Source organism: Adiantum capillus-veneris, chromosome 10, assembly GCF_014529385.1.
Source record: "Adiantum capillus-veneris isolate H3 chromosome 10, ASM1452938v2, whole genome shotgun sequence".
NCBI lineage: Eukaryota > Viridiplantae > Streptophyta > Polypodiopsida > Polypodiales > Pteridaceae > Adiantum > Adiantum capillus-veneris.
In genome coordinates this window covers 87,698,028-87,725,600 of record NC_140940.1, presented here as the reverse complement: position 1 = coordinate 87,725,600, position 27,573 = coordinate 87,698,028, and the positions used below count along the sequence as shown (strand labels likewise).

Genomic DNA, 27,573 nt, shown 5'->3' with positions numbered 1-27,573 from the left:
GCCCCTTCAAGCCTCCTTTTGGTGTACAAAAGTGCCACAAGCCTTCAAGATGCAAGCATAGGTGATTACATATGGAGAAATGCCCTCGCTTTGCATCTGATAAAAACATCCCATAGCTTCCTGTCCCTGTCCTTGTTGGGAATACGGTGAAATCCCATTACTTTGCATCTGATGAAAACAACCCACAGCTTCCTGTCCTCCCTGCTCTTCTTGGGAGTTTTCCAAATTGCCACATGCATTAAAGATGCAAGCATAGGTGATTACATTTGGATATGACCTGAACCCATACCTCTTGATCTGTTGTCACAAGATGTTAATCGGCCTAATTTGCTCAACAAGCTTATCCCGAGCATGCACCACACTATCGTCACTTCGAGCTTGCAACTTGATTTGCAACCATAGGACCTTGCAGGTTGAGGGTTGATTTACGTTGGGATGAGGGCTGATGGCTAACCTGGTCGAGCGATAAAGGAAAATCAAGTGGCAATTTACGTAGGCCATCAACAATCAACGCCAAAAATAAGCTTTTCATGGCGTTGCTTTTCGTTTCGTTTCGGTTTCACAGTATCACTAGTTTTTTTTAGAAAAAAAATTAATCGTGCCGCGTGGTGGCCTGTGCTTGCGGATAGAGAGCCTTGGGCTCACCAAAAACTTGGAAGGATATAGAAGCGCTTGCAGCCAGGAAAACGCCTTGCAAGAGCTTCCTCTAATGTCTGGTTAAATTTAGTTTGCACCTTTTTGTCAAGAAACAACTGCTACACATGGAGCTTCCGCCATAGCTTCCCCCATACCCGGCTGGTTGGCTCCCCCGCTCTCAAACTTGTCGCTCCTACTCCCATCAACATTCCCTGCGGCTACATTTCTCCTTATGCCCAAGCGCCAACAATTGGTAGCATGTAGGTCTCACCTCTGAAACCAGTGGAGTTACTTGCATACTATGATGATCGCTTCCAGTGGAGTTATTTCGTGCGAAACAGAAGATATACTCTCAATGATCAGATATTTCGTGCGATCAAGCCGCAGAGGTCTATTCTACTATATCAGATTTCAATCGATGACCAATTGGCATAATCTGGAGTCGAATCACCAAACCTGCGAGCTGTCCGAGCTGCTTGTGGGCTGCGAACTGCGCTGGAGTCTGTGTGCGAACTGCTTCTGGAGAACCTGCAACGCTGTACTTGCGGCGTTTTTGTGGGACCAGGCGGCGTTTTTTATTATTATTAAGCGGGGACCAAGTCGGGTTTTTGAGCTTGCTTTTTGCTAGCGTGCCAGTGAGAAGTGGCCACGTGGTGGCCTGTGCGATCAGATAGGCGGAAAAGAGCCTTTGGCTCACCAAGTAACTAATGTGTCCCAAGTTTCTAATGATCAGCTAGATGAGTCTCTTATGAAGTGTTATGGTCAGCGTATTATGATCTTGTATGATTCCGACAGCATTCATGATGCGATTAGTGATTCTCTTGTGAATTTCTCACTGTTAGAAGCTATTCCGATTCCCATTGTGATCTCTAGATTTGCTTCTGGCATGCACTCATCACCTGCGCATAAATGTCATAATGTGACAGCCTTAGTTCAAAACATAGGGTTTCGTCTCAAGTTCGTTGTTTCTGCTCTGTCTGGATGTGATACAATTTCTGGCATGAAGTGGTTTAAATATTTTGATCCACAAGTTAATTGGAAAGAAAACACTTTCTCTCTTGCAGTCAAAGGTGCCTTCCTCGTGGTTATTCGTTGTGAGAAGAATATTCTGTCTTTGTCATTGATCTCTCACTCATGTTTTGAAAGAGGATAAAGTACGGAGTCCCATAGTCTCTCTCAAGACACAGTCCCAAAGTCTAGAAAACGACAATACTTTTTGAAGTTCAAGGACCGAGGCACCTACGAGGCAGTGTGGGTCAATGGCGATTTTCATGGCAAAAAGGAACAAGCGCGACAATACTTTTTGAAGTTCAAGGACCGAGGCACCTACGAGGCAGTGTGGGTCGATGGCGATTCTTCACATATTATCCTGAGTTGTTGACAGACTACACGAAAGCCAAGTAGTTCGGTACCAGTACCTCACCTTGAAAAGGAGGGGATGTCACATGCACATCTAACCTTATGTGCATGTGGACCAGCTAATTCCTATTCTAAGGGTTCGGGACAACCTAGGAAGTGTTTTGGCTCCCTTGTGAGCCTGTACGTAGGACGTGCATGTCCAGGCACTTTGGAGTAGACCTTCTGATCGCACAAGAGCACAACCAATGTCCGCTTGGTGTAGACACTGGGGAGTGTATGTCACAAAGTGATGACGTGGCGGACAACAGAAACCCTAATTTCTGCCAGAAACCCTAAAATTCCTGCAAACCCTAAATTCCAGAAATCGCGGAGACGGATTATTATTATTATTATTATTTTTTGGAAAATGATGAGCGACGCGAATTTTGCTTTTGCTTTTTTAAAAAAAAAAAGAGAAAAGACTCTCTAAGAGAGAGAGAGAACTGATGCTTTTGATTTTAAAAGCTTTTGGGGCTCTGCTTTTGGGCATCCCTTGTAACCTTTAAATTAGTGGTGAGGGCCTCACTTCTCAGATTGCTCTGGACGCAGAGTCTGAGAGTGAAACCCTAACCGCTCTCTTGTACTTTGATGATTGATTAATATAAAAAGAAATACCGAAAGGGGCGCCAGTCTTTGGGGCCAATATCTCTAGGCACGGAACTCCGCCGGGCCAGTGCAAATCTATTGTGATCTGTGAATTGTTTTGAAGTGGTTATTTGGTGCTGTCGCGGTTGATTCTTGACTTGGAGTGTCCAAGTCTGTTACGGTGGTATCAGAGCACGGCCGATTTCTCTTCTACGGGAAATCCGATCCCCGAATTTTTTTTCCGCGGCACCTATGGCTTCAGGCAATGATCAGTCGACTCCCTCTGCATCTGGAGATGCGGGCTGGGATCACAACGAAGATTCAGGCAGAGAGTATGGCCCGCCTTGGCCTACTTAGGCGGAGCGGCGAGAGATAGAGCGTCGCCAGTTGATCGGCGATGCAACAAAGATGATGCTCAATTTTGCCAAGGATCCGAAGATGGCAAAATATATGAACCAGACCTCTTTGGAAGAGGTACAGATGGAGTGGCAGAGAACCACAACACCACTCTCGAAACCCGCTCTCAAGAAGCCTTCTGCCTCCAAGAAATATACGGAGAAGGAACTGGAGAACGTGGTTGATGCACGGATTGCTCAGCTTTTTGACACGCAAAAGAAAGCCAAAAAGCACGGCAAAAAGCAGAAGAAAGGCACTGACTTCCCGGGATATTTGGGTCGTCGGTTGACATTTGACAAGGCAAAGAAACGGAAGAAGCGTGTTCGATTTGAAGGAGTACCCAGTTCTTCTTCTTCTTCTTCTGACAGTTCTTCTAGCTCCTCGGATTAGAGCGAAGAAGACAGAAAAAGCAAAAAGCGAAGCAAGACACAAAGCTTCGGAAAGGGCAAGAAAAAGGCAAAGAAGGCTACATCTCGCCCAGAGACTGACAGTTCTACTAAGGACTCGTCTACAGATAGCTCAGATTCCGATGACGGAAAGTTTTATGCGAACAAGAAGAATTTTTACAAAGCCCACCAGTATGACTTTCTCGAAGATAAAAGCAAGAAAGTCCGACAGGTTAAGGAAGGTGGCCACTCGATCAAGTTTGATACTTTTCAGGAGACTCAGATGCTTCGAAGGCTGTGTCTTTGACATCACTTTCGCGGGAGGACACTATTCAGAGCACTCCAAGATTCGGAGAGCTGCCTCTTACTTTAAGGGGAATGCTCATACTTGGTGGTCCACGCTTCTATTAAGCAAGACTGTGCCAGTTACATGGCTGAAATTCAAGAGGCTTTTTATTTCTTCTTGGTTGACTCAAGAGTTTGAACGAGATGTACGAGCTGCTTGGAACCATCTTCGGATGACCAAGAAAGATATAGTGAATTCTTATTGTGAAAGATTCTGGAGCTCTTTTCTACCCGCCTCTTCATTAAAGAAGATCTCGTTTAGAGAACAGATTGAGCGGTTTACCTTGGGTCTACCTACAGAGATCCGAGATCACTGCTTGGAACAGAAGTGAGCTTCTATTCAGGAGTTGATGAGTCATGCGAAGCGGGGCTTTGCCATTCACTCTGGCAGTCTGACCTACCCCACAGATGAGGCCACGACACAACGAGCCGAACAGACTTCTCGGAATGAAAGTAGAATGAAAAAGAGCAACCCAGAGATAAAAAAGGATGCACGACCCAAGCTTACTCCTGAGGAGAGAGCTGGCTTCATCAGAGAGGGGAAGTGCTTTGGATGCGGGGAAACTGGATATATCTCCGCGAAGTGCCCTAAAAAGGCACAGAAAGAACAGAATGATAAAGACGACGACAGGCCTAAGAGTTTGAGAGCAGTTGAGGAATGTGGCAAAAAAGGCAGATAGAAAAGTAGAACTGGTATCACATGGCGTGGGACTTGCACCGAATCTAATGAATGAAAGTACAAACTTTGCCGCTTTTGGGGCAAAGCGAAGGATCAAGAAGCTCTTTTGAAGGAGCCAAGGCCAACTTCTTTTCACTTGGAATTGGCGGCTCGATTTGGAACTACGCCCGACAGACTGACGCCACAGGCGGAGGTAGTTCAACTGGCACCCGGATGGGATGTTGCCATTACACCGAGCATTGGCAAACTTCGTTTGCAATGACGGGGGCGTTCAAGGCACGCGAGTGACGTTCTACTCTGGATCCCTTGGTACCACAAGAACTACGCCGTGGTTGACTACCGGGCCGAGAAAGCGACTTTGATAAATGAAGGGCTTAGAGATTGTACTTGATGAACTTCAGTTTTCTTACTCATTCTTTTGGGAGAACTGAACGATGGATAAAGGTTGAATATGTTTTGACCTGAAGAAAAGAACGCCAAGATTTTTTTTTTTCTCCACGCTCATGCCGATTGCTTTTGAGAGGGCCTGAAGATCATACCATTGATCTGATATCTGGAAGCACGCCACCGAATCGGCCACCTTATCGTGTGAGCCGAGTACAGAATGAAAAGATTATGAACTCAGTGAAAGACCTCTTGGAAAAGGGTCTTGTCTAGCCTAGCACTTCACCGTATTGCTCTCCAGTGTTGTTGGTTTTGAAGAAAGACGGATCTTGGAGAATGTGCATCGATTATAGCACTCTCAACGAAATCACCATCAAGAACAGATTTCCGATTCCTAGGATCGATGATATACTCGACAGGGATCCTCGTGCTTTAGCAGGATTGACTTGAAGAGTGGATATCATCAAATCAGAATAGCACCGGGAGACGTCTACAAGACAGCTTTCGGACGACTTTTGGGTTATTTGAGTTTTTGGTGATGCCTTTTGGCTTAACCAATGCTCCTGCGACATTTAACCGGATGATGGATAGGATTTCTCGAGAGTACAGGCTATTTGTTGGCACTTTCTTTGACGACATCATTGTTTTCTCCAAGAATGAGGCAGAACACAGAGATCATCTGCTTCAGGTCTTTCAGGCATTACGAGATCACAAGTTAGTGATTAATGCAAAGAAAAGTGAATTTTTCCTACCAGAGATACACTTTTTGGGACACATTGTGTCACCATACAGCAGGAGTGCAAATGGATCCAGCCAAGATAGAGACTATCCGTGATTGGTCAAACTTGAGGAATGTCCATGAAGTTAGAAGCTTCTTGGGACTGTGTTCGTACTACAAGCGGTTCATACGAAAGTTTGCAGAGGTTGCTTTCCCTTTGCATATCTTGACACAGAAAGGAGTACCTTTTTCGTGGGGACCCCCAGAGGTGACTGCCTCTCAGACGTTGAAAGAGAAATTGACTACTGGACCTATTTTGACTTTGCCGGACTTGCAGAAGTCATTTGAAGTATTTTGTGATGCTTGTGGTCGTAGTCTAGGTGCGGTCTTGATGCAAGAAGGCCATGTCATAGCTTACGAGAGCCGTTTGTTCTCTAGGCCGGAGATGACAGCACAGATCTATGGGAAAGAGCTTTTGGCGGTTATCCACGCTCTTACTCAGTGGTGGCATTACCTACTCGGTGCGGATTTTACTGTCTTTACAGACCATCAGAGTTTGCGCTACTTCTTGTCATAGAAGCAGCTTTCGGAAAAGCAGATGCGGTGGGTGAACATCTTGTCACAGTTCCACTTCTAGATTGTCCATGTGCAGGGACAGAAAAATGTGGTGGCAGATGCTTTGTCTCGAAAACCGTTGGTTCTGGCTATTTCCGCGATACATCGTAGGAGCTTCGAGGATATGGTCGATCAGTGTGCCACAAATACCAATTTTCCAGATATTTTCACACGGATACGAGATGGGGAGACAGTAGCTGGATACTCCCTTCGGGAAGGCTACTTGATGAAAAAGACTATGTTGTGCGTTACACAGCCGTTGAGGGAAAAGGTTATGACTGATTGCCACTGTCCACCTTTTACGGGTCACCTGGGCATTGCTACCACCATGAAAGGGGTAGAGAGATTTCTTTTGGCGGAGACTGAAGAAGGATGTGGAAGTGTTTGTGCGCAGTTGCTTGGTATGCCAGAAGGTCAAGTTTGACAGGCATAAGGCACAGGGATTGTTACAGCCTTTACCCATACCCACCCGCCCCTTGGAAAATATTGAAATGGATTTCATTTTTTTTGATCTCCCGGGAATACAGAATGATCACGATGATTTTCCGATTACATGGCACGCCTGAGACGATTGTCTCCGACAGAGACCCCAGATTTCTGAGTTTGTTTTGGAAGGCAATTTGGGAGAACATTGGCACGCGGTTGCAGTTCTCGTCATCGTTCCACTTGCAGACTGACGGGCAATCTTAGATTGCCAATTCAGTGATTTTAGATTTATTGAAGTCTTGTATCTCGCATCAGAAGACTCAATGGGAAAAGAACTTACCTTTGGTGGAATTTGCCTACAATAACACGATACACTCTTCGACGGGGAAGACACCATGAGAGATTGTTGAAACTGCTGCGAAGGTTCCATCCTTCCTGAGCACGAAAGATTAGAAATTTGAAGCGGATGAATATTCACGAGATTTGGATACGGCTTTTGCCAAGGTTCGCGAGACTTTGCAGGAGTCTCAAGAACGACAGAAAAAGGCATCAGATCGCCATCGTCGCGTCTTGAAATGAAGGAGGATGATTGGGTGCTCTTACTTTTGAGAAGGCACGCCCACGAAAGAAAAAGGGAAAGGAGAGGCTTTTTCCAAAGCTTGGTATGCGATACTACGGACCTTTCCAGATCACTGACAAGATAAATGATGTCTCCTTCCGATTGAAACTGCCAGATACTTGGAGGATTCATAATGCATTGCATGTGAGTCTCTTGAACCCTGTTAAGGGTGATGTGCCTGATGATGGGGAGCCTGATGAGCAACCCGAAGTGGAAGAAAACGAGGAGATCCTTGTTCCTGAACAGATTTTGGCACATAACGATACGAAGAAAGGTAAAGCCCGAAGGCGGTTCTTGGTTTAGTTCAAGAACTTTCCTGCATTTGATGCGAAGTGGATGGAGGAGGAGGACCTAGCAGATACTCCTCGGATTGTGAAACTTTACCTCGATGTTTTGGTTTAGCATAGTCTACTCCAAACGGAACCCAGAAACTCAGCTTGGCCGAAGATCTGGTGCAGTGGGATGCACAAGAGGGGAGTCACTCCACTCCTTTGTCAACAGATGCCTCGATTTTGATACTAAAGTCACTAATGTCTCTTTGAGCTTCAGGGATACTGAGAGCTGACAGTATTCTGCTGGATGACTTTATGAAATGGAATTCCTGATTATGATACTGATTTGTTCTTGACTTCTTGTGAGTGCAGGAACTGGTAGACGAAATGACTGCAGCATTTTGGTCTACTTGATCTCGAATAGACATGGTTGCAATAGGGGTTAGTCAATCGGACATCGATGAGGTCCCGATTGGACCTAGATGTGATTGCTAGCTACATTGCCGATAAATCATGGTCTAAGATCCGAATGAATGTTGAATGTCATGTGATGTCCTGTGATGTCTGGTGATGTCCTGTGATGTCGTGTGATGTGACTGTCGATTTTGTACATGTGCTAGATGTGTGTTCCTAGTACGTAGGTACTAAGAGTCAGTGTCTGCTAAGACGGTTTATGGCTTTTGTCGGTTTTGCAGGCGTAATCGCGGTCGATTACAATGCTTTCACGAGGGGGGTATGTGACAAAGTGATGACGTGGCGGACAGCAGAAACCTTAATTTCTGCCAGAAACCCTAAAATTCCTGCAAACCCTAATTTTTGCCAAAAACCCTAAATTCCGGAAATTACGGAGACGGATTATTAAAAAAATAAAAATAAAAAAAAAAAATATTTTTTTGGAAAATGATGAGCGACGCGAATTTTGCTTTTGCTTTTAAAAAAAAAAGAAGAGAAAAGACTCTCTAAGAGAGTGAGAGAACTGATGCTTTTGATTTTAGAAGCTTTTGGGGCTTTGCTTTTGGGCATCCCTTGTAACCTTTAAATTAGTGGTGAGGGCCTCACTTCTCAGAGCATCTGGACGCAGAGTCTGAGAGTGAAACCCTAACCGCTCTGTTGTACTTTAATGATTGATTAATATAAAAAGAAATACCGAAAGGGGTGCCAGTCTTTGGGGCCAATATCTCTAGGCACGGAACTCCGCCGGGCCAGTGCAAATCTATTGTGATCTGTGAATTGTTTTGAAGTGGTTATTTGGTGCTGTCGCGGTTGATTCTTGACTTGGAGTGTCCAAGTCTGTTACAGGAGTGTTCCTATTAGTACCAACTAGGAACTGTTTTGGCACCCTTGTGAGCCTGTACGTAGGATGTGCATGTCCAGGCACTTCAGAGTAGACCCTCTGATTGCACAAGAGCACAACCAATGTCGTGGAGTGTTCCCTAGATTCAAGTGCATACGACACACCTCTTACTAGTAGGGTCTCAACTTATCAATAAGTGACATGCTAGCCATTTTTCCCAAGGTCGTGGGGGTCAATTCCTTGCACTGCTCGACCCAGCTTGCAAGCGCTATATAAGTTACCAGCATGAGAGTATCCTCAAGTACTAGCAGTACCCGCAGTACAAGGCCAGCGTTTTTCAGCCCTCAATTCGACGTTCTCAGCCTCATCGCCAGTGTTGCCAACCTCAACAATTCAGTGTTTTTTAGTCTCATCAAACCAACGATTTCAGTCCACAGATCCCAACGTTTTCAGCATCATTAATCAGCATTTTCAGCCGCCCATCATCAACTGCAGATCAGCGATTTCAGCCTTTGTCACCAGCCAGCAGATTCAGCCCTTATCGCCAGTATGTATCCGGTGTTAGTCTTCTCTCTCTCTCTCTCTCTCTCTCTCTCTCTCTCTCTCTCTCTATCACCCACAGGACCTTCACTCACAATATCACTCTCCTCTCTCTAGTATTTGCACATCTCTCATGAAGTAAAAGGAACTCTCTCATTTAGTAAAAGGAACCTTGGGTACGCACTGAGCACTCATCCTAAGCTCACACCATCAATCACTTCCGCTGCACATAACAATGAGGACGTGCTTGAAGCACAATGTAGGGGCTATCCAGTCCCTTAAGTATATGAGAAACTACAAGATTATGTTGCATGTATGGTATGATACTGGACATAGTTACCCGGAACGGGGAACGGCTAAGGGCATGAAATTCCATTCCCTATTACGGATACTCATGTGATAGTCATGTCTAAAAAAAGTAACGGGTATGTGGAACGGGGAGCTAGTGAAACTGGCCCATAGACTCATTAAAGGGCGGTAGACTTTGGCTTTCACCCGATCTTTACATTGATTAACTTTACCTGTACTTTACGACACAGAAGAACTTCACGAATAAACCTGTGACTTGAATTCAACACTTAAAAACAAATCACGACTTGGCAGCTAGAGTGGTCCCAAGTAGACAGTGACACTGCGTTGGCCTCAATGGTTGGCGCCCCTTTTGGTATTTCTTACTTTGGGAAAAATTTGCAAAGTGAAAATGGCCTACTCTAGCCCAATTTCGACAGCATAATGACAGAAGAAGGCTACACAAACAAAAATGCCCATGTACTAGGTGACTTCCCGAGTGCATTACAACACTTAGACAAACTTGGTGAGAAATAGAGCACGCTGAAATCTGTGTTTTTCGCCTCTAAAATGCATTGGAACACCTGTTTTGCAGTTCCCTAGCTTCACGAAGCTCCTCGGACTTTTTGGCATCAAAAAGTGTCGAAACCCTAAACTTGGAGAAAATTACAGCACGCTGTAATTCTCTGTTCGTGGCTCGGTTTTTCGTGCTGGTCGCATCCGTAGCAAGCCCTCGAGTTCTCACATCTGTAGGGATACTTGTCCTATGATTTGGATGAGATTTCTCGCGAGAAATCTCTCCGAGTCAAGTGTACTTGCTGGGGATTAGCAGTTAGCTAATCTGGTACCTGTGCAAGAGGCTCTTGCCTCAACAATCACGCATGAAGCCACATAACAGTACAAACATATGAATAGCACCTGTCTGGGTGTCACAAAGTGATTACGTGGCCTGACCAAATGGAAGAGAAATGAACACTCGGCCATGAGAAATTGACTGGACTTCTTAAACAACTTATGAAGCACTGGTTGTGGGGCATAAAACCCTAAAGACTAAAAGCTTGAACTTTGGGAGAAAATTCTGTACAATGCATTGACATGCTGATGTGGCAGAGTGTACGGATGCTGACATGGCAGGGCTGCATGAAATTTTCACAATTTGCACTGCAGATGCTATGTGGCAGGCTGTACAGATTTTCGTGATTTACGTTGGGCTGTTGATGTGGCAGTTTTACGCAAGCTTTTGGATCAGTTGCTTTTGGGTTTGCAGTGCTTTTGATAAAGATGCTTTTGGGGCTCTTCTTTTGGGCATCCCTTGTAAGAATAAAAGAACCTTTGGTGCCACACTCTGTAGAGTATCTGGACGCAGAGTCTGAGAGCAGAGGACCCTAGGGAGTTGTACCCTTATTGTGATCAATAAATAAAGAAATACCAAAAGGGGTGCCAGTCTTTGGGGCCAATGCGGAACTCCGCTGTTCGGTGTCGACTCTCTCTCTCTCTCTCTCTCTCTCTCTCTCTCTATATATATATATATATATATATATATATATATATATATATATATATATATATATATATATATATATATATATATATATATATATATATATATATAAAAGTTCAGTGACTTTGAATTTTCTGCTCGTGTGTTGCTATTGATTTCTTGCTTGGAGTATCCAAGCTTGTTATAGTGGGCATCATGACTCTGTATTCATAAGGGGGGAGAGGTGTATTAGAGCAGAATCATCGTGCAACATAGAACAGAGGAGAAGGCAAGCTTCCCATTAAAGCTGTGATCACGTGCACCAACTACTCACACACAGTGGTTCACTTCTCAAGTCAAATCAGCCCTTCTCTCACTCTTGATTGATTTGGGGCGCCAACCCTCGTTGATGTGTCTGGCAAATTGTTCTGGAGCTGCCATGTCTCTAGTTTGTCCTTTTGGGTTAATTTCCTAGTACCCACCAACTTATGAAGTATCGAGTGGGGCCTAAATGACTTCAAATTGAGCCTAGCCACCCTCTTACTACTCGGATTCCAGTGTTGATCGGCCCAACCATCTCATGGCGACCTAGCCTTCATTGTTGCCATTTCACACTGGCCATACAATTTCCAGCCATTTGTGACTTCAACAAGTGGATCCCAAAATTAAATTAAAATCAAGGGAAAGAAGCCAACAACTAAAGTTAGTGGTTGTCATTGCCTCGTAATAGCTAGAATGGAAACGGGGATGGAGACCGAAAAATGGCCATTGCCTGTAAGTTCCATAATCATAGGGGATGGCCATTTTTGGGCTTCCCGTCCCCACTTGCCGTCTCGCCCTCTTTTTTACACTAAAAATCCATTTGAGCCCCGTCCCCTGTCCCTTGTCCCCGCTCCTCGGGACGCGTGCCTTATGACTATGCGTAACTATGCTTGATGGCCATTGTGATTGGGAAGGTTGGAGCATTCGCTGCATCTTTAGGTGTGGACAGATCATCTAATAATCATGTTGGTTTCATGTAGATAATGGAATTGTTGTAACAAGCTTGGACACCCCAAGTCTTGAATATGTCGCAACATGAGAGAGATTTTCTTAAAACACTTCACAAAATTCAATCACAGTTTAATCGAGTCGACACAGCTCGGTGTAGTTCCGTGCTCAGAGAGATTGGCCCCAAAGACTGGCGCCATTTTCGGTATTTCTTTTTGTATTAACAAATTGAGCAAGTACAATTGCCCTTGGCTCTTCTCTGCTCACTGGCTCATCAGCTCTGTATAAGCTAGAGGGAGCCTAGGATCTTATTTAAAGGTCCTTGGCCTTGGAAAAGCAGTTTACATGAAAAGCTTCAGTTCAAAAAGCATCTGGTGCCAAAAGCTGTTGCCCAAAACAGCCAATGCAATTCGCGGGATTCCGTATAGCAGGCCACGTCAGCAGCGCAATTTACAGGCTTCCGTATAGCCAGCCATGTCAGCATGCTTCTGCTCAATTTTTTAATCCTTATGTCACTTAGGCCTTGTCGGCAGGTGTCCCAAAGTTGGAACACTTTATTAGTTATGCCACGTCATCAGTTTGTGACATACCCCCCTCTTGAAAGAATGGTAATTGCCCTCGATTACGCCTGCAAAACAGAGGCCATAAACCAGTTTAGTAGACATTAACTCTTAAGTACCGACACACTAGACAAAACAAATCTAGCACTTGCACAAAGATGACACAGTCAGTGCATTTTCACATCAGATCAATCACATAGAAAATGATTCCAAATATAAGACCATGATTCTTGGCAACGTATTTAGCAATCACATCTAAGGCTATTCCAACAGATTTCGCAGATGGTCTCGGAAGCACTTTTGACGGTTCGGATGAGGATTCTTGTCCTCTGAGAGCTCGGTTTTTGGATTAGCCGATGTATGCAACGAAATGGAAGTACTTATACAAAGCCATTGAGTATGATTATCTTGGGGATAAGGGCAAGAAGCCTAAGGATTTCAAGGAGGGTGGCCAGACATTAAAGTTTGATACCCACAAGGTCCTCGCTTTTATCCAACAGTTTGACATCGCTTACTCTGGAGGACGCTACTCAGAGCATTCCAGGTACAGAGAACGACGTCCTACCTCAAGGGGAACGCACAAACCTGGTGATCTACCCTACTTCTACGGAGAGAAGCACCAACAAAGTGGCTACTGTTCAAGTGAGTTTTCACTTCCTAATGGCTCGCTCATGAATACGAATGAGATGTAATCACAGCTTGGAATCATCTGAGGATGACCAAGGAGGACACACTGGATGTCTTGTAACAGACTTGGACACTCCAAGTCAAGAATCAACCGCGACAACACCAAATAACCACTTCAAAACAATTCACAGATCACAATGGATTTGCACTGGCCCGGCGGAGTTCCGTGCCTAGAGATATTGGCCCCAAAGACTGGCGCCCCTTTCGGTATTTCTTTTTATATTAATCAAATCAAAGTACAAGAGAGTGGCTAGGGTTTCACTCTCAGACTCTGCGTCCATATGCTCTGAGAAGTGAAGCCCTCATCACTTATTTAAAGGTTACAAGGGATGCCCAAAAGCAGAGCCCCAAAAGCTTCAAAATCAAAAGCTCTGAAAAGTCAAAAGCATCTGCTCTTTCTCTCTCTCTCTGAGAGTCCCAAAGAAGAAGCAAAAGACTTTTTCTCTCTCTCTTTCTCTTGCTATTTGTGTAGAGAAAGCAAGAAAAGCTGCCAGCGCAAATTCCACCGCAAATCACGGAATTCCGTACTGCTGCTGCCACGTGGCATCCCCGACAGAATTAGGGTTTGCTGAATTAGGGTTTCAGCCTGAAATTAGGGTTTCCTGCAAATTAGGGTTTTTGGCATATTTTAGTTTGGTTCTTTGCTCTTCGTAGGTTTGTTATTTTTCGATTCCATATTTAGCTTACCTGAGGACTTAAGAATGTGTTCCGTTATAAGTTGTTGTGTGAAGTTTGATTTCTAGGATTAAGTTTTTAAGATGTCTTATCCTTTTTTTGCTTAAAGTTGAGTACTTGTTTTAAGCCAAGTAAGTCGCGTCAACTTATTTTACACATGCCTTTTCTAAAAAACATTTTTAAGTTAATAATGTTTTGTTTTATCTAGTTTTGTTTCGTGGCAAACAAAGTGATTTAGTTTGTTTGTTTGTTTGTTTGTTTTTTTGTTTTTGTTTTTCTTTTCTTTTCATGTGTCCCTTGCTTTTATAGTTTAATGAGTGCTTTATTCCCTCTTATAATTCGTGAGTTCAGACTATTCTGAACTTATGAAGGTATATATTTTTGGCAGATTTTAGGGTTTGCAGGAATTTTAGGGTTTCAGCCAGAAATTAGGGCTTTTGCTGTCCGTCACGTCATCACTTTGTGACATACCCCCCTCTTGAAAGCATTGTAATCGACCATGATTACGCCTGCAAAACCGACAAAAGCCATAAACCGTCTTAGCAGACACTGACTATTAGTACCTACGTACTAGGAACACACATCTAGCACATGTACCAAATCGACAGTCACATCACAGGACATCACATGACATTCAACATTCAACGTTAGTGGGGATGTCGTGGTACTATGCATGATGGATTTGATGGTTATATTGTCTTGTGGGTGACTACCATGGGTCTATACCTTGCACTTTCCTTCAAGGGTGAATCTAGGCTTATCCTGGGTTCATCTAGGTATATTCATTCGGATCTTAGACCATGATCTATCGGCAATGTAGCTAGCAATCACATCTAGGTCCAATCGGGACCTCATCGATGTCCGATTGACTGACCCCTATTGCAACCATGTCTATTCGAGATCAAGTAGACCAAAATGCTGCAGTCATTTCGTCTATCAGTTCCTGCACTCAAAAGAAGTGAAGAAACAAATCAGTATCATTATCAGGAATTCCATTTCATAAAGTCATACAGCAGAATACTGTCAGCTCTCAGTATCCCTGAAGCTCAAAGAGACATCAATGACTCTAGTATCTAAATCAAGGCATCTGTTGACAAAGGAGTGGAGTGACTCCCCTCTTGTGCATCCCACTGCACCAGATCTCCGGCCAAGCTGAATTCTGGGTTCCATTTGGAGCAGACTATGCTAAACCAAAAGCATCGAGGTAAAGTTTCACAATCTGAGGAGTATCTGCTAGGTCCTCCTCCTCCATCCACTTCGCATCTGGTGTAGGATAATTCTTGAACTTAACCAAGAACCGCCTTCGGACTTTACCTTTATTCTTCGTATCCTTATGTGCCAAAATCTGTTCAGGAACAAGGATATAAAATGCATTGTGAATCCTCCAAGTATCTGGCAGTTTCAATCGGAAGGAGACATCATTTATCTTTTCAGTAATTTGGAAAGGGCCGTAGTATCGCATACTAAGCTTTGGAAAAAGCCTCTCCTTTCCCTTTTTCTTTCGTAGGCGTGCCTTCTCAAAACGTAAGAGCACCCAATCATCCTCCTTCATATCCAGATCTCGCGTATATGCATCCGCTTCAAAGATCTTATCTTTCGTGCTCAGGAAGGGTGGGACCTTCGCAGCACCTTCAACATCTCAAATGGCGCCTTCCCCGTTGAAGAATGTATCGTGTTATTGTAGGCAAATTCCACCAAAGGTAAATATCTTTCCCATTGAGTCTTCTGATCAGTGATATAAGACTTCAATAAATCTAGAACCATTGAATTGGCAATCTCAGATTGCCCGTCAGTCTGCGGGTGGAACGATGACGAGAACTGCAACCGCGTGCCAATGTTCTCCCAAATTGCCTTCCAAAACAAACTTGTAAATTTGGGGTCTCTGTCCGAGACAATCGTCTCAAGCATGCCATGTAATCTGAAAATCTGGGCCACAAACAGTCTCGCTAAGTGATCCGGCTTGACTGTTTTCTTCACTGGAATGAAATGAGCCTGTTTGCTACATCTGTCAATAATAGTCCAGATACCATCGTGACCACTCTGTGTTCTCGGGAGATCAAAAATGAAATCCATCGCTATACTTTTTCAAGGGCGGGTGGGTATAGGTAAAGGCTGTAACAATCCCTGTGCCTTATGCCTGTCAAACTTGACCTTCTGGCATACCAAGCAATTGCGCACAAATTCTTCCACATCCTTCTTGAGTCTCGGCCAAAAGAAGTATCTTTCTACCCCTTTCATGGTGGTAGCAATGCCGCGGTGACCCGTAAAAGGTGGACAGTGGCATTCAACCATAACCTTTTCCCTCAACGGTTGTGTTACGCACAACATAGTCTTTTTCATCAAGTAGCCTTCCCGAAGGGAGTATCCCGCTACTCTCTCCCCATCCCGTATCCGTGTGAAAATATCTGCAAAATCTGTATCTGGGGCATACTGATCGACCATATCCTCGAAGCTCGTATGATGAATCGCGGAAATAGCCAGAACCAATGGTTTTCGAGACAAAGCATCTGCCACCACATTCTTCTGTCCCTGCACGTGGACAATGTGTAATTGGAGCTGTGACAAGATGTTCGCCCACCGCATCTGCTTTTCCGAAAGCTGCTTCTGTGACAAGAAGTAGCGCAAACTTTGATGGTCTGTAAAGACAGTAAAATCCGCTCCGAGTAGGTAATGCAGCCACTGAGTGAGAGCATGGATAACCGCCAAAAGCTCTTTCTCATAGATCTGTGCTGTCATCTCCGGCCTAGAGAACAAACGGCTCTCGTAAGCTATGACATGGCCTTCTTGCATCAAGACCGCACCCAAACTACGATCACAAGCATCACAATATACTTCAAATGACTTCTGCAAGTCCGGCAAAGGCAAAATTGGTCTCGTAGTCAATTTCTGTTTCAATGTCTGAAAGGCAGTCACCTCTGTGGGTCCTCGCGAGAAAGGTACTCCTTTCTGTGTCAAGATATGCAAAGGGGAAGCAACCTCTGCAAACTTTCGTATGAACCGCCTGTAGTACGAACACAGTCCCAAGAAGCTTCTAACTTCATGGACATTCCTCAAGTTTGACCAATCACGGATAGTCTCTATCTTGGCTGGATCCATTTGCACTCTTGCTGTTGACACAATGTGTCCCAAAAAGTGTATCTCTGGTAGGAAAAATTCGCTTTTCTTTGCCTTAATCACTAACTTGTGATCTCGTAATGCCTGAAAGACCTGAAGCAGATGATCTCTGTGTTCTGCCTCATTCTTGGAGAAAACAATGATGTCGTCAAAGAAAGTGCCAACAAATAGCCTGTACTCTCAAAAAATCCTGTCCATCATCTGGTTAAATGTCGCAGGAGCATTGGTTAAGCCAAAAGGCATCATCAAAAACTCAAATAACTCAAAAGTCGTTTGAAAAGCTGTCTTGTAGACGTCTCTCGGCGCTATCCTGATCTGATGATATCCACTCTTCAAGTCAATCTTGCTAAAGCACGAGGATCCCTGTAACCTGTCGAGTATATCATCCATCCTAGGGATCGGAAATCTGTTCTTGATGGTGATTTTGTTAAGAGCTCTATAATCGATGCACATTCTCCAAGATCCGTCTTTCTTCAAAACCAACAACACTGGAGAGCATTACGGTGAAGTACTAGGCTGGACAAGACCCTTTTCCAAGAGGTCTTTCACTTGGTTCATAATCTCTTCATTCTATGCTCGGCTCACACGATAGGGTGGCCGGTTCGGTGGTGTTGTATCAGATCAATGGTATGATCTTCAGGACGAGCAGGTGGTAACTCACCTTGCAGGCCTTCTGAGAAGCAATCGGCGTGAGTGTAGAAAATCTTGGCGTTCTTTATCAAGTTTAGACATATTTGTCCTATCATCATCACTCAACTCTTTCATAAAGATCGAGTAAACAAACAGACCGGATTTCATTAATTTGGAAATGGCAGAAGCCGATACAATAGGGACAGACTCGTCCTCTAGTTTAATATCAAGTACAATTGTTCTGCCCTTTTCTGTAGTCAAAGTCGCTTTTCTCGCCCGATAATCGACCACGGCGTTGTTCTTGTGGTACCAGAGAATCCCTAAGAGAACATCACAACCCTCCAAAGGCATTATGAAGAAGTTCTCATGCCCCAAATACCCCTGACAATGCAACCGAAGTTTGCCAATGACGGGTGTAATGGCTACGTCCTTGCCGGGTGCCGCTAGAACTGCCTCTGCAAGTGGTCCCATCCGATCGGGAGTAATCTCGAGCCGCGCCGCCAATTCCGGTGAAATGAAGTTGGCCTTGGCTCCTCCATCAAAGAAAATCAGGGCCTCTTGATCTTTCTCTTTGCCCCAAGCTTGGCAAAGTTTTGTACTCTCATCCATGGTGTCGGGATTAGTACCCACACAATCTGGAATCAGTCCTGTTTTCATCTTGCCTTTTCGTACACGGTCCTCAGCTGCCCTCGAACTCTCAGGCCTTTCGTCGTCCTTGTCATTTCGTTCTTTCTGTGCCTTTTTAGGGCACTTCGCGGAGATGTGTCCAAGTTCCCCGCATCCAAAGCACTTCCCCTCCCTGATGAAGCGAGCTCTCTCCTGAGGAGTAAGCTTGGGTCGTGCATCCTCTCTCTGGGTTGCTCTTTCTCTTTCTACTTTCATGACTCATCAACTTCTGAATAGAAGCTGACTTCTGTTCCAAGCAGTGATCTCGGATCTCTGTAGGTAGACCCAAGGTAAACCGCTCAATCTGTTCTCTGAACGAGATCTTCTTGAATGAAGAGGCGGGTAGAAAAGAGCTCTAGAATCTTTCACAATAAGAATTCACTGAATCGCTCTTGGTCATTCGGAGATGGTTCCAAGCAGCTCGTATATCTCGTTCAAACTCTTGAGTCAACCAAGAAGAAATAAAAAGCCTCTTGAATTTCAGCTATGTAATTGGCATAGTCTTGCTTAATAGAAGCGTGGACCACCAAGTGCGAGTATTCCCCTTAAAATAAGAAGCAGCTCTCCGAATCTTGGAGTGCTCTGAATAGCGTCCTCCCGCGAAAGCGATGTGAAACTGTTGTATAAAAGACAAAGCCTTCGAAGCATCGGAGTATCCTGAAAAAGTATCAAACTTAAGTGCTTGGCCACCTTCCTTAAACTCTCGGACTTTCTTGCTTTTATCTTCGAGAAAGTCATATTGGTTGGCTTTGTAAAAATTCTTCTTGTTCGCATAAAAGTTTCCGTTGTCAGAGTTTGAACTGTCCGTAGACGAGTCCTCTGTAGAAGTGTCACTCACTGGGCGAGATTTAGACTTCTTTGCCTTTTTCTTGCCCTTTCCAAAGCGTTGTTTCTTGCTTCGCTTTTTGCTTTTTTTGTCTTATCGCTCGAGTATGAAGAGCTAGAAGAACTGTCAGAAGAAGAAGAAGAAGAATTGGGTAAGCCTTCAAACTTGACACGCTTCTTCTGTTTCTTTGCCTTGTCGAATGTCGACCGACGACCCAAATATCCCGGGAAGTTAGTGCCTTTCTTCTGCTTTTTGCTGTGCTTTTTGTCTTTCTTTTGCACGTCGAAAAGCTGAGCAATCCGTGCATCAACCACGTTCTCCAGTTCCTTCTCTGTATATTTCTTGGAGGCATAAGGTTTCTTGAGAGCGGGTTTCGGGAGTGGTGTTGTGGTTCTCTGCCACTCCGCCTGTACCTCTTCCAAAGAGGTCTGGTTCATATATTTTGCCATCTTCGGGTCCTTGGCAAAATTGAGCATCATCTTTGTTGCATCGTCAATCAATTGACGACGCTCCATCTCTCGTTGCTCCGCCTGAGTAGGCCTAGGCGGGCCATACTCCGTGCCGGAATCTTCGTTGTGATCCAAGCCCGCATCTCCAGATGCAGAGGGAGTCGACTGATCATTTCCTGAAGCCATAGGTGCCGTGGAAAAAATTGGGGATCGGATTTCCCGTAGAAGAGAAATCAGCCGTGCTCTGATACCATTGTAACAGACTTGGACACTCCAAGTCAAGAATCAACCGCGACAGCACCAAATAACCACTTCAAAACAATTCACAGATCACAATAGATTTGCACTGGCCCGGCGGAGTTCCGTGCCTAGAGATATTGGCCCCAAAGACTGGCGCCCCTTTCGGTATTTCTTTTTATATTAATCAAATCAAAGTACAAGAGAGTGGCTAGGGTTTCACTCTCAGACTCAGCGTCCAGATGCTCTGAGAAGTGAAGCCCTCACCACTTATTTAAAGGTTACAAGGGATGCGCAAAAGCAGAGCCCCAAAAGCTTCAAAATCAAAAGCTCTGAAAAGTCAAAAGCATCTGCTCTTTCTCTCTCTGAGAGAGTCCCAAAGAAAAAGCAAAAGACTTTTTCTCTCTCTCTTTCTCTTGCTATTTGCGTAGAAAAAGCAAGAAAAGCTGCCAGCGCAAATTCCACCGCAAATCACGGAATTCCGTACTGCTGCTGCCACGTGGCACCCCCGGCAGAATTAGGGTTTACTGAATTAGGGTTTCAGCCTGAAATTAGGGTTTCCTGCAAATTAGGGTTTCTGGCAGATTTTAGGGTTTGCAGGAATTTTAGGGTTTCAGCTAGAAATTAGGGTTTCTGCTGTCCGCCACGTCATCACTTTGTGACATGTCTATTGTTAGAGATTTAAGTGGGAAGCCGGCCTCTTTTTAAAAATGGTATGAACCTGTTTAAAACTCAATAAAACTTTATTAGCTGAAAACAATGTTTACACATCACTTCCCAGGCGTCCCTAGATGCAACCACATGCACAGATGTAATGCATACATAGACCGCTTTTCCGAAAAGCAACCAACTTTCTCAGAAAGCAAGTGTTTTTCTTCAAAGTTCTCTTTGAATGAGAAAAACCCTCACTTAAATTCATTTCGATTTTTTTTCCTGTTAGATAAAGCTAATTTAGCAGCACAATTTTTGTGTCATTTACAATATTCAAGTGTGAACTGTTCTCAATTCTTTTCTTAATGCTATATGCATTTTCTTTTTTTCTTCTTTTCCTCGGTTGTTCTTGCATGTTTGTTCTTTATTCTGTCGTGTTTTGTATTTATATATGTGTATCGTCTTTTAGGTTGCTTTCTTTCTTTGGTTTCTCTCTTGGGATTGCTCCTACAACGTTAAAACTTTTTCCTCTCTTTGTGTGTTTTTGTTTTTTCTCCTTGACTTTCTTTGGTTTCCCTCTTGGGATTGCTCCTATGACGTTAAAACTTCTTCCTCTCTTCCTGTGTTTTTGTAATATCTCCTTCTTGATGGTCTCGATTGGTTGATAGGCTGGGGAGAAGAGTCTCTAGTCTCTTGTGTTGCTTTGCTATGACAAACGTTGGCTTTTGTGGGTTGCAAGGTTCCATAGCCTGCTGTTTGTTGTTGGGGTGATTTCAAGGCCTTTAGGCCTTCTTTGGTTTTGGTGATGATCTTTCTTGAAGACTTTTGTGTTCCTTCATAGTGATTTTGATACGGATTTGGAGATGGTTTACTGACTCTTCTATCCTGCCAGACTATCCGCTGGAATGTGTGGGTGGCCCCTTTTGGTGGCTTTGTAGCAGCCATGGAGTGCAGTAGCTTCCCATCTTTCATGTAGCCATGAGCTCTTTGATCGTAACCTCTATTTTGTTTATCTGTATCAGTAGTAGTTTTCCCCCCTATTGGTTTGTATTCCTTGTATACCTCCCTGCTCAGGGTTTTTTATTGCGAAGTTTCTTGTTATTTGACCTTGTGTCCTGCTGGCAGCAGAGACGGTAGATAACTGCACATGCTCGACACAACACTTAAAATGCAACACACTTAAGACTCAAGAGAACACCTGCAAGAGACAAGAGAGCCATAGTTTTCCTTTGAGATGCGTTGGATCCGAAGGTAGGTGGCTCTGGCGGTATTTCTTTATTAATCGATTAAAAGCTCCATGCTCTCCGCTTGGCGAGACCACTCTTAGAATCTGAGTACAACATTGGTGCCACTTTTATAGCTTGTGTTGTATAAGCAATTGCTAAAAACCTTGTACATAAAGCAGCCCACATAGGGAACTGCAAAAAGCATCTTTGATGTGGTCCTGCCATGTCAGCTGAGCATATAGCTTGCCATGTCAGGCATTGTCAGCACATCCTCACAATCTGTCGCGTGTTCAGTAGTTCGTACAGTTCTGCCACATCAGTAGCACTGAACTCTACTCTGTCATGCTATCAGCAGTTCGTACAGCATCCATACTGTCATCCATTCTGCCATCAGGGTCACCACATCATCATTCGGTCGCAGTTTTCTAGAGGAGGAGAGAGTAGCGTAGAGAGGGGGGGGAGAGAATGAGGGTTAACCCTCTGAAAGGGCAGCACTAAAATATTTTAAAAGAGAACCTTAAGAAGAGGGCAGCACTACAAAAGTAGGTGCCGATACAAAACGGGAGTGTGAGGAGCTGATGAACTCCATGGATGCTGCTTTTGACTCAATTGCTCAAAAATAAGATCTGCTCCCGTTTGGAGGGGGCCCTGTCTAAAGGGCCATGCACGCAGGGCAGCCCACCGCAAGAGTCCCATGACCCCCCAATCTAGAAAACCATGATAAATGGAATCAAATGGAAATGCCTAAAAATCGGCAAGGTTGCCAAAGGAGTCCTAAGATGGAAATGGACAGGACTGAGGACAAGCCCTAATATGCACATGGCCAACCATAAGTGAGGGCCATGCTGTGATTGAGAGAAAAATGCAGAATTTGAAGCATGTGGACGGTGAACCTCTGCAAGGGTTAAGCCATTTGTTAACACTTGGTGGCTTTTGTTTGAGGGTAACTTTCAATCATGATAGACATTCCAGTTAAGCATTGCCTTCATATGTATCAATGGATTCTCAAGTATTCGATTGCTGTACAAGTTGAAGTGAGTAGGGTTCAGGAATATGGTTGCTTCTTGTTGAGCAGTCCAGACAAGGGATTAAGGTACATACTGCTGCTGTCCTCTTCAATTTTCATTTTCTAAAGCTCAACTCCATTTTCAGTACATAGTTGTTCCATAATGCAAGTACTTGAGGTACTCCTTGTGCTATCAATCAGTTCAGTGTCTTTCGTCCAGATTGTGAATATCTCTAACATGCATTCATTCCCTATTTCGTATTTGTTGTGCGATTGTCTGTTGTACAGTCAAACTATATGATGTATTGTTTTGATGTCAGTGTACTCAATTATAGCCCTTTCCTGTTCTGTTCAATCAATGCTGCATGACCTGATGGAGGGTTTCGAGTCACGGCGAAAGTTCGACTAGTTAGCTTGCAAAGTCCTTCCTTGAAGGGTGTGTATGTCCTTAGGTAGGCCAATACTTAGCTGTACTTTGTTCGTCTGGTCAGTCATCGGTCTTTTTGTATCAGGATGTGCTTTTGGATAGCTATAGTGGCTGGGCTTTCTTGCAATTTTGAAGGTTTCGGTCGTAGATCATCTTCCTTAGTTGTTTGAGCACTTATGCAGTGTGAACCAGTAAGCTGCCTTACTGTTCAAGCAGCTTTTGTTTGGAATCCATTTTAGGATCTGAAACAATGCTCAATAATAGTGCTACTCATTTGTTGGAGGGGCAAGCTGCTTTGTCTCCTTGTTTGGTTTGTGCTTAAATTTCTCATTCACTTGACATACAGAGTACCTAATGCTAAACCTCAAAGAGAGTCTACGGAGCTGGAAATTTTTGGCATGGAAGGTATTCCTGCAGATATTCTAGCTGCACATGATGTAGATCCAGGTAATGTGGAGAAGCAATGCTTGCGATGCCATCCCAATGCTCTGTAAATTTTTAAAGTTCTTTTTGTTGTCAGATGATGAGAAGCCTGCTAAAGCTGCAAAGGTGGAGGTTCCTACTTTCAGCGTAGGAGCCCTGATAACTTCATCTACAATGGTGCCTCCTCAGCCAGTTTTCCCCCCGGTGCCCCCTATGTGAGTTTCGAGATTCTGTTTCAAGTCTTGAGTACCGCGATTGAAAAAGCAGTTTTGGGCTAACTGTGATGATTGATCTTGGTGAAAACTATCTTATTCCAGGTACGCTCCTCCTCTCCCAGGCGCACCCCGTCCCCCAGTATGGCCACCACAACCTTCGGTATCACAATGGCCTCCCAACTACCCATTTCAAAGGCCAGCTCCCGAAAGGGCACCTCTGCCTGTGCCGCAGCCCCTTTTCCCAATACAAGGAGGTGCCACTGTGCCCCCACCTATACCAGGTTTCCCTCAACCTCCACCACAGCCACTTTTCCCAATTCATTCATCTATACCCCAAGCGTCTGCACCCATGCCACAGCCTCAACATTCATTTCCTGGGCCTCCTGGCGCACCCCCAGGTGTTCCGCCTCCAGTAGTTGGAAATTTGTTGCCCTCAACTATGGGTGCCCCAGGTGAAACTCCTCCAGGGGAGATGATTCAAAGTATCTCTTCCACACTGTCAAGTACATTGCCAAACTCTCACGCATTACCAGGTATGGTGCTCCGACTCCATTTGTCAAGTCATTTCAATATCCTCTATTTTTTCCACTACGCTCTGCATGTATTCTCAAATATGTGGTGCACTCGTCTTGAGCCACGAGTTTTTGGCTAAAACTTTCTTTCTTGTGAGGTCATCCATCAAGATTTGATAAACTCCCTCCTTGTGGGCTTGCCGCAGATATGTCCTTAGCATAAGAGAAGGGATCTAGTCTAGGACATGGCTGGGATAGGTGTACAATGTCTGAGAGGACACCAGTGCGATCACTGTTGGAGTCACTGGTCACTTATAGGGAGTTGTTGGCCTCATTTGTAACGACTACCACTGGTAGAGTGCTAGTGGAGAGGAGCCAGGTTGATGGTGGGTGGTATGGCATGACTTAGAGGTGCTACCCCACGTTGTCAGATGGTGGTCCTAACTAGGGGGTGGGGCTGGACTAAAGGTTGGCTACGTATCCGTAGCAGAGATTTTGTTATTTGTCCATTTGAATAGCTGTGGTTTTGAAGGATGTTTCTTGCTTTTGTTTGCATTATGTTTCTGCATTTCTCAAGGCTGATTAAAGCTCAGATATCTAGGAGGGGTGATTTTAAAAGGTCGGCTTATGTTTCTGCATTTGTCTAGGGTGATGCAATTGCTTTAATTGGTGGTCTCTTGTTTTTGGTTGCACTATGTCTCTGCATTTCTCAAAGCTTATGAGGCAGAGTGAAATCTAAGACCTGTGAATTCACCAATTTGCTTGTGAGCCAAGCTATGTTGAGGATTATTGCTGTTTACATCGTGTAGTCACACGGTGGTTATCTTTTGTAGATACAGGCATCTGAATGTTGGATTCTCGCGCTCGCGAGTGTGCATGTGTCTGCGTTTTTGCGGGGGGGGGGGGGGGGGGGAGGGTGGGTTTGACACAGTTCTACACCCATTAGTGAGATTTTGTAATCAGTCGATGCTATACCTGATGTTGCTTTGTGGTGGATGACTCTTTCAGTTTCGTACATGACTTCAGGCTTTCCTTGATTCACCTATGACTTAAGCATTTGCTTTACATTGGGAGCTCTCTATCTTACTTGTTTGAAAGTAGTGTTCTCATTGCCTTTGCTTAACAACTAGGGGTTGCAGTTCCGCCCCCAGTCCCCGGACAGCACATGTATGCTGCAGCACCAAACACTGGAGCGCCTTGCATTGGTCCTCCGCCTGTCATTGCTAACAGGGCTCCTGGACAAACCACTGCTAATGAGGTTTACCTAGTTTGGGATGACGAAGCTATGTCTATGGTAAGCCTTTTTACTTCTTTTGCTGCTATATATTGCCTGGCTTGGAAAGCTCATGTCGTTTGTGTCATTACCACAGGAGGAACGCAGGCTATCACTCCCGAGATATCAGGTTCATGATGAAGCTTTCCAGGTAAGGCTCTAGCCGCTCTTTTTTTGGGCTTCTTGTTTGGTGCCAGAAGATGACCAAGCTCAACCAAATGGGCCTAGTAAATCTCTCTTTAATATATTGTTGGGACTCCAAAAGAAAATTATTCATACAGGTGCCTCTACTGTAGGATAGTGAGAGCGGACTTCCGAATGGGTCTAGCCTTGCTTGAGGTTATGTGCGTATCTATTTAGTCTATATATTTAGCCATAAATCGAGCCAATTACATGTTGCGATTCTAGATAGTCATGGCAGTGAATGGCCCTGGTATCATCATATCACGAGGTCCTCAACTTTACATGTTTGTGCAGCATAAGATTTTGAATGAATTCTGTAAGTTCTATCAGCTATTAGAGGACTTTTTAACTCCTTTGCCTTACAAAGTGAAGCTAAGTTGGAGGCATGCGTACTCCTTTGTTTCGTGCTAACCTTGCTTATATAATTGCTCTGGGAGTGGCCATTGACACAGGTCAGGAATCTCATTGGGTTTCTGAAATTGGTTTGATGTAATGTCCACACTAGTGTGGTACCACCTTTCTTTCATTTGTTTTCTCAAAAACACTGATGAACTTCTTTTGCATCAGATGAATTCTGTTGACGCAGCAATTGACAAGAGGATACTCGAAAGCAGGCTGGCTAGTCGCATGTCCTTTGGTGTAGTGTAGACTTTATTCACCCATTAGTGATAAATGCAGCAGAGGGCTTTGGTTCAGGGCTAGGTGCCATAGCCAGTTCTGCTAGTGAGGTCTACCCATGCTTACATACCCCACAAATGGGAGCCGAAGCTTCGAGGATACATCGGATTATTTATATCTCTACTCAATTGTTGCAGAGTATCCAGCTGTTGATGTTCTTTTAGTTGGTCTTCTTCTAGCATACTGCAACTGTATTTGGTTCGGGGTTTCAAGTAAGAATGTCTGTCTGGTTGTCGCATTGAAGAATGATTGCCCTAATTTTGATGACGCAAAGCTGCGTTTGTTGTGCAATCTCTCTCTCTCTCTCTCTCTCTCTCTCACACACACACACACACACACACACACATACGTGCACACGCATGCACACACACACACGTACGTGCACGCACACGCGCACGCATTTTCACAGTAAAATTGTTAAAATGAAGTTTATTTGGCGTAATTCTTTTGTTGTCTTTTAGCCTTCTGCCATGACCTGACTTACTTCGTCTAATGCAAAGTTTTACATCTCTTGGTGTTTTAAGTTTTAAGCCTATAAAAGTATTGTGTTTATTATGATGGTCATCCCTTGTATTTTGAAGCTTGATATGTGTTGTCCATAATCCATTATCTCATGCAAATGGATGACCATTTAATCCTTCAACATAGCTCATGTATGTTTTGAGGACTTTGAACACCATCTGATAGTATTCTCTAGTACCTAACATGGAAGTTCTAGTTGCATCAAGCTGTTATGCACAACTCGTGAAGTTGTGGTAAGTTTTAATGGCTAAATTCGATACTTGCGTTCGGTAACATTTTGTAGCATATATGACTAATAGGTGGAAAGGTTCCTAATTGCCTCATTGGATCACCAGAAGAATGCATTTTCATGAAGAGTGATTGTCATGTGAAGGTCCTAAATAATACTGGGTGATGGGGTACTCCAAGAGTTGTGTTATTCTACTGTTCACCAACACAAAGTGGTGGCTGCACGTGTTTAGCAGGTTTATCTCGAGGAATGGGATAGGGATGTGGATTCTTAACTATTCGTTGGCCCCTTGTGGTCAAGGACTCGTTCGGACCACATGCTAGGTGTATATTT

At 44.2% G+C, this 27,573-nt stretch overlaps 1 protein-coding gene across 6 annotated transcripts in view; it reads left to right on the top strand.

Annotated features, from left to right (window-relative positions):
• The window catches only part of SUF4 (zinc finger (C2H2 type) family protein), a 42,018-nt gene extending 15,238 nt beyond the window's left edge, over positions 1-26,780 (top strand). For 2 of the 6 annotated variants that reach the window (XM_086521743.1, XM_086521738.1), the window contains 7 exons: positions 23,552-23,652; positions 23,726-23,843; positions 23,946-24,376; positions 25,486-25,649; positions 25,726-25,779; positions 26,106-26,263; positions 26,379-26,780. In XM_086521743.1, coding sequence (XP_086377869.1) covers positions 23,604-23,652; positions 23,726-23,843; positions 23,946-24,376; positions 25,486-25,649; positions 25,726-25,779; positions 26,106-26,222 — 933 coding nt within the window. In that variant the 5' untranslated portion in view covers positions 23,552-23,603 and the 3' untranslated portion in view covers positions 26,223-26,263; positions 26,379-26,780. Of the gene's footprint in view, positions 1-23,551; positions 23,653-23,725; positions 23,844-23,945; positions 24,377-25,485; positions 25,650-25,725; positions 25,780-25,924; positions 26,264-26,378 lie in introns of those variants that run through there. The other 4 variants (XM_086521739.1, XM_086521741.1, XM_086521740.1 and 1 more) reach the window with 4 other exon arrangements.
• The last annotated feature ends 793 nt before the right edge of the window (positions 26,781-27,573 follow it).